Genomic DNA, 16,802 nt, shown 5'->3' on the forward strand with positions numbered 1-16,802 from the left:
CCATTCCTCCCCCTAGTCCCTGGCCACCACCATTCTACTTTCTGTTTGAATTTGATGACTCTAGGTAGCTTGTATAAATAGAATCACACAGTATCTGTTTTTTTGTGACTGGCTTATTTCACTTAGCATAATATCCTCAAGGTTCATCTGTGTTGCAGCATGGGTCAGAGTTTCCTCTTTTTTAAGGGTGAATAATATCTCATTGTACATAGGTACCACATTTTGTTTATCCATTCATCTGTTGATGGACATTGGGTCCCTTCTACTTTTTGGCACTTGTGAATAAATGCTATTAATATGTCTTTTTGTGACCCTGCTTTCAACTCTTTTGAGTATATACACAGAAGTGGAACTGCTAGAGAATATGTTAATTCTATTTTTGATGTTTTGAGGAATCACCATACCGTTTTCCACAGTGGGTGCACCATTTTACAGTCCCACCAATGGAGCATAAGGGTTCCCATTTTGCCACATCCTCACCAACACTTACTATTATTTTTTGATAGTAGCCATTCTAATGGGTGTGAGGTGGCATCTCATAGCTCTGATTATCTCCCTAATGATTAGTAATGTTGAGCATTTTTTCATGTGCTTATTGGCCATTTGTATATTTTCTTTGGAGAAATGACTGTTTAAGTCTTTCATAAGAGTTCTTTGTAGAGTTTCAATATTAACCCCTTATCACATATATGATGTGCAAATATTTTCTTCTATTCCATAGCTTGCCTTTTCACCACGTTGATTGTATCTTTTGATATACAGAAGTTGTGAATTTTGATGTAGTCCAATTTATTTTTTTTTCTTTTGTTGACTATATACTTTTGATGTCATATGCAAAATCTAATGTTATGAAGCTTTCCACCTACATTCTCTTGTAAGCATTTTATCATTGTAGATCTTATGTGTAGGTCTTTGATCCATTTTGAATTAACTTTTGTATGTGGGGTATCCACTATCATTTTTGCTAGGAGTTTCCAACATGTAGCAGTGGCAACACCATGCGTTAAGAAAGGGACTCCCACATTTCCACCCTTGGATTTTAGGCTAAAATACGCCTTTCCTCCCCTTCCCCAATAAGCACTTGCCCCTAGTCATGAAAGAGGCCATAAAAATGTAAGAAAACCAATGCAAAAATTTATATTTTATTTGAATTCAAAAAATTTAAAATTGCTTTCAAATTCAGGAAAGTACCATAATGCAGGACCCCAGGGGGAAGCCTCATATACAGAGACAGATAAATTAAATGTATATACTGCAGACAAGCCAAGAAGGGGCGTAGATTACATATTTACAGCACTTGATGTTTTCTGAAAACCATATTTATACATTTTATTACATTTACAAAAAAGGCTTCCACTACCATTTACCTACAATAATGAAAAAAAATTTACACCTTTTTTTTCTTTCTTTTTTGGTACTGTACAAACTTTGTATAATAAAAATATATCTCTGTACAAAAGATTTTTTTTGTTTTTGTTTTACTTTTTTTTTCCCTCATGGGATGATGGTGGTGGGTGTATGGCGTAGATGGTGGGTGAAGGGCCTTATCTACCCTGTTCCCTTCCAAGCCTCTGGAGGTGTAGAGAAATGCCAGGGGTGCAGAGGGTGATGCCCAGCAGAGTGCTGGGTGACCCACCAGCAGGTGCTCCTCGGGCATCTCATGGGACTTTACAAGGAGATGCAGGGGAGGGTTGGGGGGCAGGAAAAGGCATCCGCTGGGTGGACTGAGAGGGGCATAAGAAGGGGGAAGGGACCAGTCAAAGGAGAGGAGCGTAAGAAGGGGGAAGGGAGCTTAAGAAGTCAGGAGGGGAGCTTCCTGCACTTGTTTCCAGCCAAGCAAAGAGATGAGTGTGAGTGTGTCTGGATTGGCCTTCTCCCGCCAAGTCCAGGGGTACCGTGTCCCAGAGGTGGTGCGGCCAGGGGTGGGTTCCTGCCTCTGTCAGCCTCCATTGTGTCTGCTGGAAATGGACGCCTCTCACTTTACTCTGGCCAATCTTAATATCAGTCAGATGTCCTAATTGTTCCAACCTAGAATTTGCTTAAGAACCAGGTGTCACTGTCTCTCCGCTTCCATATATTTCTATTTGTTATTTCAATATGTGATATGAATCTCTGAGGCCAGCATGTCATCCATGTCCAGGGCCTTAAGCCCTTGGGAGCCTTCCCGAGGACAGAGAAAGTGGCTCTAAATGCCATACTTTGATTCCTAAACTCATGAACTTCCCAACAATACTCATGGAATTCACGAATGACCCAAGTATAATATAGCTGTCAAAATAAATCAAACCCACTTGCGAGGAGCTGGAGAGAGCGTGACTTTCAGCCACCCTGTTGTTTTGATTCAGGACCTGCCAGGTCTTTTGCTGGCCATGGTCAGCGGCTGCTGGTAGCCAAGGAGCCAGCATCAACGGCAGGAGGCCTGGGGAGCTGAGTCCTTCCCCCGAGGCTGCCCATGTGGAGTCAGCAGAACCCAGATAGGACACATAGGTGTCTTGCCTGGCTTCCCAGACCTGGCCACAGTGCTACTGTAGAGATGTACCAGCTCCTCCCTTCTTGGCTGCCCCTTCTAGACCAGGGTGTCTGGCAGCTGGTGTAGTGGACTTTGGGGCAGACTGATCTGGGTTTGCATTCTGACTCCACACTTTCTAACTCTGTGCCCCATATGTCTTTATCTTTCCAGGCTTCTATTTTCTCATCTGTCAAAGGGGAATAATAAATCCTACATTTTAGTGTTACTGTGAAGACTAGAAATACTATAGGTAAAGTGTCAAGCACAGAGAATAACCTCAGCACACGACAGCCATTGTTTTTTGGGTACCGGGGCAGCCTTGCTGCCCTGTCCTTTCAAGGCTCCCGCTGCTGCCTCCAGACCTGGGGTCCTCTCTGGACCACAGACCTGTCTTCTCTTCTCTTTGTCCGTTGACATCCAGACTTGACTTTGGGCTCCTGGCTAGACTCCTGCCCTATCTTCCCCGGCTCTCCCTTCATTCCCAGTGCTCCCCAGGACCCAAATGACTTTTTAAACCACTGGGTTTAGAACTCAATAAAATTGTGTTCGAAAAAATAAAGATACTGATTTTCAATCTATTTCCAAAGACTTTTTTCCTGCCTCTGGGGTAATCCTTGCTGCTGCTGCTGTGCAGATGGGGCCGTCTATCAGCAGATGGCTGGTTTTTGCACACTGACCACACCATGGGATGCGTCCTGCTGTTACAGTCACCGAGTCACCATGTCCTCACACATGGGATGGGCGGGGGGCATATTGGTTTGAAAGCTGACCATACCGTCCCCTCTTCATCTCTTTTCCGTGTGTGGGGAATAGGGCATGAAGCATCCTTCATGTGTACTTCTGGTTTTGAAGCTTTTATGGTCTCTTCCGTAGGACGTGAATGAAGGAGAGGTGTGTGTGTTTGTGTGTGCTCAGGCCCATACACACACACACATATCCACAAGTTGCTTTGCTATTTTAAATCCATAAACTTTCTTCCTCCGTCTTCAGCCCCTTTTCCTTTCCTGCCTCCTTTTCAGAGCACGGCCGGAGTCCTCTCCAGGGTGACGGGTGTAGATGGCGGCAGGGCGAGGGCCCGAGTCCCAGCAGTAGCGGACAAAGGCAGAGAGACAACGAAGATGGGCACTGGGCACTGTGCTCAGGGGAGCCTACTTCCTGCCCCCTGGGGAACTGGGAACAAATAGATCACACCTGAGTTTGCAAAGGAAAAAGAGGCAGCAGGAGGGGAGGGGTGGGGAGCAGAGGAGGCAAGGGCAAAAAGGCAAAGCAAAGAAGGAACAAGTGGGAAAAAGATTAATCACCTCCATCTTCACTTTGATGTTTAATCTTCCAAGGTGGGGGGTGCGGTGTAGGCAGAAAATAAGTGCAGCAGAACATGTGTTTTTCTGTCCTTTTCCCTTCCAGGGCCAACTTCGTCATTAGACCTGGAGGCCCAGTGCTTGGGGGCCACCATACTTTTAGGAGCCCAGGAAAATGTTCTAATTATAGTTTTTTTCAAAATCATATAAAAAACGAGTAGACTAATAATGGATCGGTAATAATGAGTCCAGACTGGCTTATATTCACTTTTGTGATGACACAGTCGTGAAACCTCATTTCTAATACTTTTTTTAGTGGAGGAAGGGGTCCGCAAACGCCATCACTCAGCCCTGTTCCCCCGCCCCCGACTTGCTGACTGCACAGGCCTTGTTGCTTTCCTAGGAAGGCGTTCATTTTAATTTCAGCTTTTCTCCTTGGCATTGTTTTTTGAAAATTACCATCTAGTCACTCATGTGAAATGTGTATGTGTCTGTTCAGGGTGCCTTTTGCTTTCTTTATGCTCCAGCTGTGGGCAGACGTGGTCAGAGGGGCCCTCCTGGAGACCTGTGGGCTGGGCAGTGGGTTCAGAGCCTGCTGGCAAGGGGCCAATGCTGAGGGCTGCCCAGACATGGAGCCACCAACCCCAGCCAACCCGGAGGTGACAGCATGGCGCACACCAGCACCTGGAACCCAGCAGAGCCCAGGTGTGGAGCGAGAGCCAGTATGTGGAGGTCAGGGGCATCCTTATTTCTTTCTTATACTGTTCAATAATTCGTGCAGTGAATCAGATTCATCACTGATCACCTCCAAGCCCCAATTTACCTCAGAGGGGATTTTTTTCCCCTCTTTTGCCTTCTATTGATAAGAGTTCTGAGCAGGAAGAAGGTAGGAAAAAGTAAAGGGTGGGCATAAAGATGAAACTTGAGGAGTAATTTTGGCATGTTAAAACAATCCCACTGGAATAAGGGGGAACCCTTACTTAAATGTTTGTTTTGAGGGGCATGTAAAAAGATGGGGAAAAGCTCTTCCCATAAATAATTTGTATTCAGGAGCTGCATCTGCTGCGTCCCTGACTTGCTCACCATCTGGGACTCAGGCTGAAGCTGTGAAATCCTCCTGGAGGTGTGAGTGGAAAGGGAGTAAAGCACATCAGGGGTCGGGCAGCGATAATGACCCCCGCTGGTCTTGTAACCCCCTTGGCAGGAACCGTCCCCACCATCCCCGTTGGTGGCCCCCGAAGGTCCCCTCATACAAACCTATTTCCTGGGTGCACTGCCATTTGTGTGTGGCTGGGAGTATCCACCACATGAGCTGCCATGTGCAGGAGTGTGAGGCAGGAGCGCGACACTAGCCCTGGGTGTGGCTGATGGCCCACTTGGCGGATTTTCCACTGCCCTCACTGGGAATCCCTACCTGGCTGGCTCTGTGACTCTTCTCCCCAGAGCCCTTCGGCCCAGGACCTGAGAGAGGGCACCTGCCTGTCCCTAGAAAGCGGGATGTGTGGGAGAAGACAGTTCTCAGAGGGGTGCAGCTTGGACACCCTGTTAGGGCAACTCCTGCAGGGTCCCAGGTCCCAGAGGTGAGGGTGTCATTGAGGGAGGACACAGTGAGGAAGAGGCAGTGCCTTTCAGATTCATCAGTTCCTTCCCAGTGGGCCGGTCAGATGCGTGCGTGCGTGTGTGTGTGTGTGTGTGACAGTGTACACTTGTGGGTGTGTCTGCCCTTCTGTCCGTATCTTGGGGGGCTCCTCCCCTCTCTTGTGTTCTGTGTGATGGGGAATTTTATTAGTCAACTTGCCAAGGCTATAGTGCTCAGTTGACAGGTCGAACATTCTGGATATTACTGTGAAGGTATCTTTTTAGATATGATTAACATTGAAATCAGTAGACTTTGAGTCTCCATGATGTGTGTGGGCCTCATTCAATCAGCTGAAGGCCTTAAGAGAAAGACTGAGGTGTTCTGAAGAGGAAGGAATTCTGTCTCTGACTGCCTTTGGACTCAAGATGACAGCATCAGCTCCTGCTGGAATTTCTAGCCTGCTGGCCTGCCCAGTAGATTTCTACCTTGCCAGCCAATTCCTTAGAAGAATCTCTCTTTTAAAACATATATCTATTTATAGTTCTCCCTCTATATAACGTATGCATATGTATGTATACATACAGCTCTATGCAGTTGCATATCTATACATAGATGGATGGGGTGGATATATCTTGATATAGAGATGTATAGGTGTATGTATTACATTTATAGTGTATGCACGTATATATACACAATATACCAATATACACATATATGTGCATCTCTGTATAGGTCTCCAGGGCTTGGCCTTGACCCAGAGGATGTATATATCCAGTTGGTTCCGTTTCTCTGGAGGAAAACAGACTAATACACGCCGATGTTCTGCCAAGCCCAGGGTGAGGAGCACAGTTTCTGGAGCCAGCCTGGGATTGGATTCCAACCCCATACCTTCTGAGCTGTGTGATCTTGCTCAAGTTGATTTCTATGCACCTCAGTTTTCTCATCTGTAATGGGGCTCCTAGTAGCCTCTACTTCACAGGGGGTGCAGGGATTCAGTATGTTAGATCCACAAAGGGCCTGATTCAGTGCCTGATACACAGTGATGCTTGGTGAACAGCTCCCCTCTTACTGGTGTGACTGTGGTGGCATGAGTGACTTTGTTGGGTGGAGCCCCTGGCACGCGCGGGTCCCTGTCTGTGTCTGTGTGGCATGTGCGACTGTTGGGTGGAGTCCCTGGCACGCATAGGTCCCTGCCTGTGCCTATGAAGGCCTGTCTGCCTCCCACACCCCTGCTCACCGGCTGCTGGAGGCGGGGCTCTCGGTGGCAGTGGTGGCGGCCGGGCTGGGTGGCTATACCGCTGTGCACACTGTGCTGACTGTGAACTCCGCCTCGCTGGCCATGATGTCTGTGGGCTGGATGTTGCGGTCGTACATTGGGTTCTCAAACGTGGCCCGAACATTGGTGTTCTCGTGGCCAGCATAGCCATTGAAAGGAACTTTGGGTCTTCTCCTGGCGATAAGGGAGGAAGTGATCATGGCATGAAAAGAGCGACACAGAGAGGCTTAGGGGTCTGGTGGTGGGGGCTCTGGAGGGAGAGAGGGAGGCTGCCTGATGCCCGCCCTGCCTCTTTCCCGTGTGGTACCTGTGCTTGTAGAGATAGAGCACGAAGCCCGCAATGATGAGGGCGATGAAAGGCACCAGGATTGCGGCTGCCACTGAGCTGCTGTTGGAAGCAAAGTGGCGGCCAATGGACTCGGGGTCTGACTCCAGCAGCCTGAGGTCTGTAAAGTTGCAAAGCAGAAAAGTCAAGTCACAGAGACACAGTCTGAGGCCCTGTCAGCTGCCCTCCCCTACTACGCACTCTTGGGGAGCAGGGCTGCCACTCAGGGTGTTCCTCACTCCTACTCAGCAGGGGTGACAGATGTGCCCAGGGCCACCCGCCTGCCTCCACGTGTGCGCTCAGTCCCCAGGGGAAGGGTCCTGCATGCATCTGCCTTATGCCACTCAGATGGCTCCCAGACAACCATCCACGGAGGAGCCTAAAGCCATGGCGCAACAGAAACTCTTACAAGGGTGCAGCCCTTTAGAAGTCTCTAAAGTTCTTTTGAAATCTTTATCAGATGAAATCTTATGGGGACACCAAATTATAAGACAGATGAAGGCAGAACTGTTCTGGTTGAAGTTGAAGCATTTCCTTCTGGAAGGCTGCCTCTCCTCCTTCCTCGCCCTCCTCCCGGAGACTGGGAGGGCTCAGAAGAACACAAGCAGACACTGTGGCCCCCGTTAGGCACCCCGCTAACTGAGGGGCTGCGGATCTGAGAGGGGACAGGGTGTCTGCTGTGGAGCCAGAACAAAAGCTGTGATTTTCTAAGGTCTTTCCATCAGGCCTGGCTGTCTTGAAGTAGGTGAAGGGTGCTGTGTGGAAGACTGTCTTAGTCCATGCAGCTCATGAGGGCAGAGCTGGGGCAAATCTCGGGGAGGAACAGTGTGAGTGGGAAAGGCAGAGGCAGACTACAGCTCAGTCCAGAGAACCTTTCCAGAGCTCAGAGCCAGAGGATATGCAGTGAACTGCCCTGGCAGGCAGGGGCCCTGGGGACAGGAGGTATCAGAGCCCAGGGTACAGAGAGGCTCTCACGTACCCACAACTGCCTCCTGTTTCCCCATCTCCTGCTTCTGAGAAACCAGAGCCCCTCCCCCAACCAGAGTCCAAGGCTGGGCACCGGGAGGCTCTGGGCCAGGGCCAGGCTCCAAGGTGTGGATGTTTGATGTGGATGACAAGAAGCATGCTAGGTAAAGAGGCCATGGAAGGACCAGGGAGGGAGGCCGTCTTGATGCTCAGTTTTCTCATCTGTAAAATGGCCATAAAACCAGACTTCTAGGGCTGGGCTAGGGCAGAAACGACATCACAGCAAAGGCACCCTAAGAACCCTAAGACACTCCAAGATGTTGTTCATTGAGGCAGGGGTGACACCCGAGGGCTGACCAGAGGGTGTGGCTGGGGGCTATATCTAAGACCCAACGTCCCTGGAGCTGGGGGCTCTCTCCTCCAGGTCTGAGCAGGAAACTGTTTGTCACAGGTTGAGTGTGTTAGGCATGAGTGTTTGCTTTTGGAGAGGTATTCCATAGCTTTTGTCAGACTCTCGAAAGGTGTCCCTTATCCAAAAGAGGCCAAACACCCCTACCTCAACTTCCCCAGTCTTCTGCCTGACCACGGAACACATGGTTTTTCTCCCACACACCCAAGCCCACACTTCCCAGGGACAAGCGCTAGTTACCCAGTCTTTGAAAGCCGAACTGCCCAAAGCCTTGGCCCTTGACGGAGCCTTGGTAGATGAAGGTGCCTCCGGAGGACTCTGATGAGACCTGTGATGGTAGAGAGCACAGAGAGTAGGTGGGAGGCTGCTGGAAGGATCTAGAACTCCTCTCTCATTGCACATGCTGCACAGCAGGTCTGAGTCACCCACTGACTTTCTGCTCCGACACACAGGGTTTGTTCTCTGCCCACACCCAGGCAAGGGTGGGTGTGACTGGGGAGCCTGGGGTGGGGCAGGGGCACCAGCGACATGAATGAGGTAGGAAGAAGATTTTATTTTCTACTGGTCAAAGCACACTATTCTACTATTAACAGTACCCGTGTCAGTGCACATGAGAAACTGAGGCACTATTACCAGTACCTGTGTCATAGAGTGGCTGTAAGGATTAAATGAGCTAATGAAGATAAAACACGCCTGAATACTTAATTTAAAGGCTTTATATGCTCGGTGGCTGTTAGTACTGTGATGAAAAACTGGCTTTTGGAGCATTATGGAACACACAGAACCTTGGTGAAAATGTCCCTCGCAGATTAAAGGTACACTGGAGAGCTCATCACAGTTCTAAGAGCTATTAATTTTTTAGGAGGTGTAGCTGGGGACATAGCTCCTGCCACTGATGCTCATGTGACAGATGCAAATGCTCAAATGTGCAGTCTGGGGCCGCAGCAGCTGAGGGCGTGCTGTGAGGATGCCTGCACTCCTGGCTACTCCCAACCTATGCTCCACTGCTAGAAGCAGCCTCTGTCTGCTCTCTCCAGCTGTCCCCCAAAACATACCTCACTGGCTATTGTAAGGCTCCATGGTTGGCTGTTGTCCTAGGCAGTGGCTCTGGCTATTCCTGGCCCTCTGGAGCCCCATCCCCATCTTCCCCTGGCCTGTACTCCTAGCTCCATGTCCCAACTTTGACCCTCCTAGATGGTAGAGTCTCTTGTTCCTGCACAGCTTTTGGGCCACAAAGATTGAAGCTGGCCCATACTTGGATTACCAAGGGGACCTATAAATATCCTTGGGCCTACCGAGGAACTACCTGTATGTGCCAGCCCCTGGAGAAGCCACTTGGTTCTCCTGATGTGTTTATAAAGCAAAGTCAACTATACCACAGTCCTCCACCAGCCGGTCCTGTCCATGAGAATGCACTGTGACTTCCTAGCTCTCTGCTACTCTGGTCTACCACGACCTCTTGCTTTATTCTACCCTTTCTCTTCTAGCTCCAGCAATCCAAGACAGAGAAGTGAGGATGTGGTCGGGAACGCTATGCTTAATTCGCTATGTGTGAAATAGGAAGGTGTGGTCAGAGAAGTGTCACCGGAGACACAGCTTCCACCTCAAGAAAGCCCTAGAACAGAATGTCTTTTCCATAGGTGAATGTAAGAAAGCCCTATTCCTCTGCCATGTCCTGGTCTCTCAAGCTGTGCTAAATCACTCACAATCTGCATCCTCAAGTGTGAGCAGAAGTTCGAGGTAGTCACGAGACTCACTGCCTTCTTCCAGCTCCCACCTTCCACATCAATACCTTCAACTAGCCTGAATTCCCTCTGACCCTGACTTCTACCCCTTGCTTTCTGTTCAAACAACAGAACTTACTCCAACTCTCTCTCGCTCTCTTTTTTTTTTTTTTTTTTTTGAGACAGAGTCTTGCTCTGTTGCCAGGCTGGAATGCGGTGGCATGACCTCAGCTCACTGTAACCTCTGCGTCCTGGGTACAAGTGATTCTCCTGCCTCAGCCTCCAGAGTAGCTGGGACTACAGGCACATGCCATCATGCCCAGCTAATTTTTGTATGTTTAGTAGAGACGGGGTTTCACCATGTTGGCCAGGGTGGTCTCGATCTCTTGACCTCATGATCCACCCGCCTCAGCCTCCCAAAGTGCTGGGATTACAGGCATAAGCCACTGCGTCTGGCCTTACTCCAAGTTTCTTGAACATGGTGAACCTCTGGACTCTGAGTCTTCTGGCTTTTAACATCTTTTCCTTTGCCTATTTTAGCAGATGAGGACCCTCTTGCTGCTCCCAGGCAGGGTCCCACAGAAAACCTCCTCCCAAGTTTCCAGGTTGATCCTAGGAGTTTGCACATCCTTTTGTCCTCCTTTTCCCTGCCAGTGATCTGGGAATCAGGGGAGGAGGTGCATTTGTTGAACTTACATGGCCATCTAAAGCCCAGTGATCATCTTTGAACTTATTCACAAAGATCTCCACAGGCCCTGTAATCTGGTACACCTGGAGTAAGAGATGAAAATCTTCTTTCTTGTAAGTTCCTAGGAAATAAAGTTCAGGGGTTACACATGAAAGATCTGGGAAAATTTCAAAACTCAAATTTGTGGATTTGTCAGTATAAGTTTCTGGGTGGAATTTTCATGTGTAGATGTTGATATAAACATTCCCCACATACCTTTAAGTTGTAAGTATAGTGTTGAGTGTGCGTTTGTGTAGGCTGAATGTGATTATACGCAATGATTATCAATATATGCATATGTATGTTCATAATTAGATTACTGGGTTGAGATTGTGATTCTATTTATACATGCATATGTGAGAATATGATTTTGTGTCTTTTAATCTGTCCACTAATGCATAGATAGTTTAATGGTTGCAAGAGTTCATGAGGGCATGGACATGGGGGCATGTGAGTGTGTCTATTACCATGTGTTAAATGAACAAATGTCATCCTGCAGCTGCGTAGGCGTGTGCACGTATCATTTCATAGATATGACTGTATGTGGGGTTGTGCATTCATATGTTCATTCACTCATGCATTCATTTATCTACCCATCTATTCAATAAATACTTGTTTTCTAAGATACTTACCTTTCCTGATTATAGAAAGATTGAAAATTGGGAAGTTTAGAAAATGCAGAGATGCATGAGGAAAAAATAATCTCTCCTGATCTCACTAAGAAATAACCATTGTTAACATGTTACTGTAATAACGTAATAACATGTCCCTGTAAATAATTTCAGTTTTCTTTCTTATGAATGTAAATGTTTTCCTTTAAAACACTGGAGTAATATTTTAAATACATTATAATGAATGCATTTCCCTCAACACTGGCATAATATTTCATTAGTAAATATACTATAATTAAAATACCCATTTCTCTATTTTAGGAGAAATTTCTACGCACTACAAATGGCCTTCTAATGGGAACAACCTTTATTCATAAATGTTTGACTCCGTCCACATCAACTTCTTATGATAAAAATTGTTAGAAATGTAATTAATGGGTCCAGTCATTTTCAAGAATCTTGATACAAATCATCAAATTGTTTTCTAGAACTGTACCATTTTAGAGTTTGGCCTTCATGGCTGAACCCGCCCTGCACTAAGTGTTATCATTTAAAACACTCTGAGTTGGTGGTGTAAGTGGAAAATGATATTTTGTGTTTACTTTTTTTTGATGATTGCTGAAAACTTTTTTCTTTTTTTTGTTGACTGATTGTACTTTGGCTCCTGGGAACTCTCTGCCCCTATTTTTGGTTCAGTTTAGGGATATCAGTCTTTTCTCTTTGTTTATAAGAGTTCTTTATATATTCAAATTATTAATATTTGCCATTTAAACATTCCCCTTTACTCCATGGTGCTTTATCATGTAAAGATGAATAGACACTTCCTCTTTCCTGACCACCAGACAAGTCTGAGCCTTGCATGACAGTAGGATGCAATGCCATTAGCCTCATTCTTGCCAAGGGTGTGTGCCCATCCATCCTCCTGGCTTCCACAGAGGGGCCTACTCCTTACCAGCCAAGTGTAGCTCCACGCCGCTGTGGTCAATCATGGTGGCATTGACCTTGCTGTTGGCAACTTGGAAGCCAGTCACTCTGAGCATGGCTGGCTGCTTCTTCCCCTGGTATTCATAGGCCCCTTTCCACAGGGAATTCTTGGCAAAAACATCCCCAGGAACTAGAGGAATTGAGAAACAGATGTGAGAGGAGCTTTGTGTGTGCTGCTAGAATTGGGGCGACCTGATGACTGATCCCAGCCCACTCCCTGGGACTGTTTCCTTTTCTCAATGTCTAACATGTGGAGAGGGTGGTAGAATGTTCTGGCCTCTTCTCCTTTTGTGTCTCAGAGTGGATGGGTGGAGGGAACTGAAATAAATATCCACTCTCATGTTCACTGCAGCATCATTCACAATGGCCAAGATAGGGAAACAACCTAAGTGTCCATGAACGAATGAACAAAGAAAAGGGTATATCTATATATACACACACACACACATATATATGTAATATATAATATATATAATATATTCCATAGTGTATATATATAATGTATTATATATAATATAATTATATATAATTATATAATATATATGTAATTATATATTACATATATGTGATATATATTATATACAATACATTATATATAATACACTATGGAATACTATACAGTTTTTAAAAAGAAGGAAATTCTTTAATTCATGGCAACATGTACGAACTGGAGGACATTACATTAAGTGGAATAGCCAGGCACACAAAGACAAATATATGATCTCACTTACATATGGAACCTAAAAAAGTTGAACTCATTGGAGTAGAGAGTAGAATGATGGTTACAGAGGCTGGGGCAGAGTGGAGGGTGACAGGGAGATGGTCAAAGGGTACAAAGTTTCCATTAGACTGGAGGTATAAGTTTTGGTGATCCACTGCACAGCATGGTGACTATAGTTAATAAGAATGTATTATATATTTCAAAATTGCAGAAAGAGTGTTTTTTTCTTTTCTTTTCTTTCTTTCTTTCTTTCTTTCCTTTTTTTAAGATAGAGTTTTGCTCTTGTTGCCCACACTGGAGTGCAATGGTGCAATCTAGACTCACTGCAATCTCCGCCTCCCAGGTTCAAGCAATTCTCCTGCCTCAGCCTCTCAAGTAGCTGGGATTACAGGCATGTGCCACCATGCCTGGGTAATTTTGTACTTTTAGTAGAGATGGGGTTTCATCATGTTGGTCAGGCTGGTCTCAAACTCCTGACCTCAGGAGATCTGCCGACCTTGGCCTCACAAAGTGCTGGGATTATAGGCGTGAGCCACTGCACCTGGCTGAAAGCGTAGATTCTAAATGTTCTCACCCAGGTGAGATAATGGGTATGTTAATTAGCTTGATTTATTTTTTCCATGATGAATACATATAGAATAACATCACATTGTACCCTATAAATATATGTATTTATTATTTGTCAGTTAAAATTAAAATATTTTAAAAAGGTATAGAGAAGGAACTAGAAAGGAGAGAAGGAGGAAGAAGAAAAGAGAAAAAAAGAAAAGGTATTTAAAAGATGGAGAAAGAAAAGAGGGAAGAAGAGAGAGAAAACTGACTTGTCAGTGTAGCGTGGTGAATCAGAACATGGACAAATGAAGTCAGACAGACCCAGAGTCTAATCTTAGCTCTGTCACTTGTCAGTTGTTTGATCATGTGTAAAAGCCTTAACTTTCTCCCTGTATAGGTTATGCCTGTATATCTATAAATGGTGGCCATCCTACCTCCCTTATCAGGGTTATTGTAGGGATTAAATGATCTAATGTTGTAAATTATACGTTACATGATGTTGCATGTGTAAAAGCACCTAATCAGTGATAGCTACTAAAATTGTCATTTATTCTTGTAATAATTCTCTATGGCAATAATTATGATCTTTATTTTACTGAAAGGGAAATTGAAGCTTAAGAGGCAAAGCTCATTTGTCCAAGGACACGGCTGGTCAGTGACCAAAATGGTACTCAAATTGAGTTTCTGATGCCAAATCTAGCCTCGTTTCTGTATAATGCACATGCTAATGTGGCAAATAAAAGTAGAAGGTTCAAAAAAGGATGTGATAGTCTCTAAGAATATGGCATTGGTCAGGCCGTATCTGTAGTTCCGTGTCCAGTTCTGGATGCGATACTTGGAAAGACCCTAGACCTATCTTAAACTGTAATCATTTTTAGGAAGCTCCCTGGGCATGACCTGGGTCAATGTGTTTGTATGACCACACACTGGCCAGCCCTATGCCAGGAGAGGCTGTAGTAATCAACAGTTCCAGAGCTTCCAGTTGGAAGGCGCTGGCTCTTTTTTCTAGATGAGGTTTCTGCTTCCTTCAGGCTCACTTTCTTCTGAAGTCTGCCTGGGCTGAGGAAGTGGGTAGGGAAATCCATCCAGGTCTATAGATAGTTTTCATGCCCTTCCTCTAGCACTCAGCAACTCGTGTGTGTATTTCTGGCTAACTCCGTGAAAAAAGTAACATCAGTTTCTTGAGCCAATGATCTGGACCATACATACTCAAGGCTTGGGTGAGCGGTGGTTCCCGGGCAGTGTTGATGGGTCTCCCACTGGGCCGGACCTCTGCTGGGGAAAAAGAGTGGAAGAATACAGGTTCAGCTTCTGGTTACACTCTGTTGGAAAAACAATGACCACCTGTCTGACCTTAGGTCAATGGCTTCTTTGAGATCTCGCTTTGGACTTATTTTTTAGGCAGTTCACCAGGAGGTGAACTGCTTTGATGGTCTGATGATGCTATGGATCCCTGTCAGAATAAACAAATACAAAGAATTACAAGGGACATCTATTTAATTACAGTTATTAACATATTAGATAAGATATTAGGATATAGTGGTATACGTGATTCTTTATTACTACATTAAATAACGGGATCTAGCAATGAGTCTAGAAATAACCATAATCTTGAAGTAGTCAGGAACATGAACAATATTTCATGATACTGGTAGCAATTAGAATATATACAAAAATCTCTTTAATTTCCACTGGTGACAAAGTCACAGGTGCTAACCCTCCTAAGGGTGGTTGTCTACATTCAAAATTAAAGGAGATGCTACATTTCAGTAAAAAGTAAAGGAAAATAAAGGTGTATATTTTCTCATCCAAGTGCACAGACTCCCCGAATGCCCTCATTGAAAACTTAGGGTTAAAAAGTCCTGTCCTCAACTGTGCTTTCCTTGCAGATGCCTCACATGTAGGAGGAACTTCTACCCATCAACAGTGAACTCCATGAGCCCTGGTGAGGGTTGCAGAGGAGTGCATTCCTCCTTTGGAATGATGAGCTTAAGACCAAGAAGCCCTTACGGGCAAAGCAAAGGCAAAGCTTTGGGCCTAGCCAGATAGCCAAGGTTCAGGTCCCAGCAGTGCCACTTAATGACTGTGTGACCTTGATTAGTAACTCGGAGTCTCTGCCTCCTGATTTGAAATAAGGAAAAAACTGAATCATACCTCACAGGTCTATGCTGAATAAATGAGGTTATGAACAGGAAAGTCATGGTCAGTTTATTAATGTCAATGTCTTTTCTTCTTTTCAAAGAAACAATAGAAAATCTGCCTTGTTGCATTAAGGGAAGACTCCCCACTGTCTGCCCTGGAGGGCAGCATAGCTTTAGCAAACCTCCTTCAACTCTGGAAGTTAGCTTATGCCTGGTATATGGAATGCTGTGGAAAAAGTCTCTGCAGTGACTCAATGGAAGTATACTTCTGAACAGAATGCTTTATTGTCTTAGGTTTCATAAGATGAAGGGAGCAAAGAAGGAGAAAGCATCTTATGTGTGAGGCACTGTGATAGGCACTTATTCATTTACTCCTGCTCTCGAAACTGTAAAGTAGAGATTATTGTCCCAATTTTACAGAAGAGAAACTTGTTGAGAGGCAGAGAAATGAAAGGGTTTGCTCAAGATCATACAGTAAGGGGCTGAATTCAGCTGGATTTAAAACATTATATATTTTAAAATGAAAGTATCTATGATAAAAGATTAAAATATTTAATCAACCAAGTGCAAGACTTGGGCACTGAAAATTATAAAACATCATCAAAAGAAATTAATTATCTAAATAAATGGAAAGACATCACATGTTCATGGATTGGAAACCTTAATATTTTTCAGATGGTAATACTCCCCAAATTGATCTACAGATTCAATGAAATTCCTGTCAAAATCCCAGCTGTCTAGTTTGCAGAAATTGACAAGCCAATCTTAAAATCTGTATAGAAACGAAAGGCAAAACAATAGGCAATCTTAAAAAAGAAGAACAAAGTTGGAGGATTGATACTTCCCAATTTCCCTTTTTCCTGTTATTCAGGCTGGAGTGCAGTGGTGTAATTACAGCTCACTGTGACCTCCAAATCCTCGGCTCAAGTGATCCTCCCACCTCAGCCTCCTGAGTAGCTAAGACTATAGGCATACACCAC

General features: G+C 45.2%; 1 protein-coding gene across 1 annotated transcript in view; it reads right to left on the reverse strand.

Annotated features, from left to right (window-relative positions):
• Positions 1-1,112: 1,112 nt before the first annotated feature.
• Positions 1,113-16,802, reverse strand: part of CSMD2 (CUB and Sushi multiple domains 2) — a 616,469-nt gene continuing 600,779 nt past the window's right edge. Inside the window, exons 65-71 of the mRNA XM_064363669.1 lie at positions 14,891-14,956; positions 12,377-12,538; positions 10,783-10,895; positions 8,603-8,690; positions 6,970-7,108; positions 6,624-6,836; positions 1,113-3,700 (exon numbers count right to left, since the gene is read on the reverse strand). Of these exons, the coding sequence (XP_064219739.1) occupies positions 6,677-6,836; positions 6,970-7,108; positions 8,603-8,690; positions 10,783-10,895; positions 12,377-12,538; positions 14,891-14,956 (728 nt within the window). The 3' untranslated portion in view covers positions 1,113-3,700; positions 6,624-6,676. The remainder of the gene's footprint in view (positions 3,701-6,623; positions 6,837-6,969; positions 7,109-8,602; positions 8,691-10,782; positions 10,896-12,376; positions 12,539-14,890; positions 14,957-16,802) is intronic.

Source organism: Aotus nancymaae, unplaced genomic scaffold (genome assembly GCF_030222135.1).
Source record: "Aotus nancymaae isolate 86718 unplaced genomic scaffold, 86718_ANA_hifiasm-v0.15.2.pri h1tg000053l, whole genome shotgun sequence".
Taxonomy (NCBI): domain Eukaryota; kingdom Metazoa; phylum Chordata; class Mammalia; order Primates; family Aotidae; genus Aotus; species Aotus nancymaae.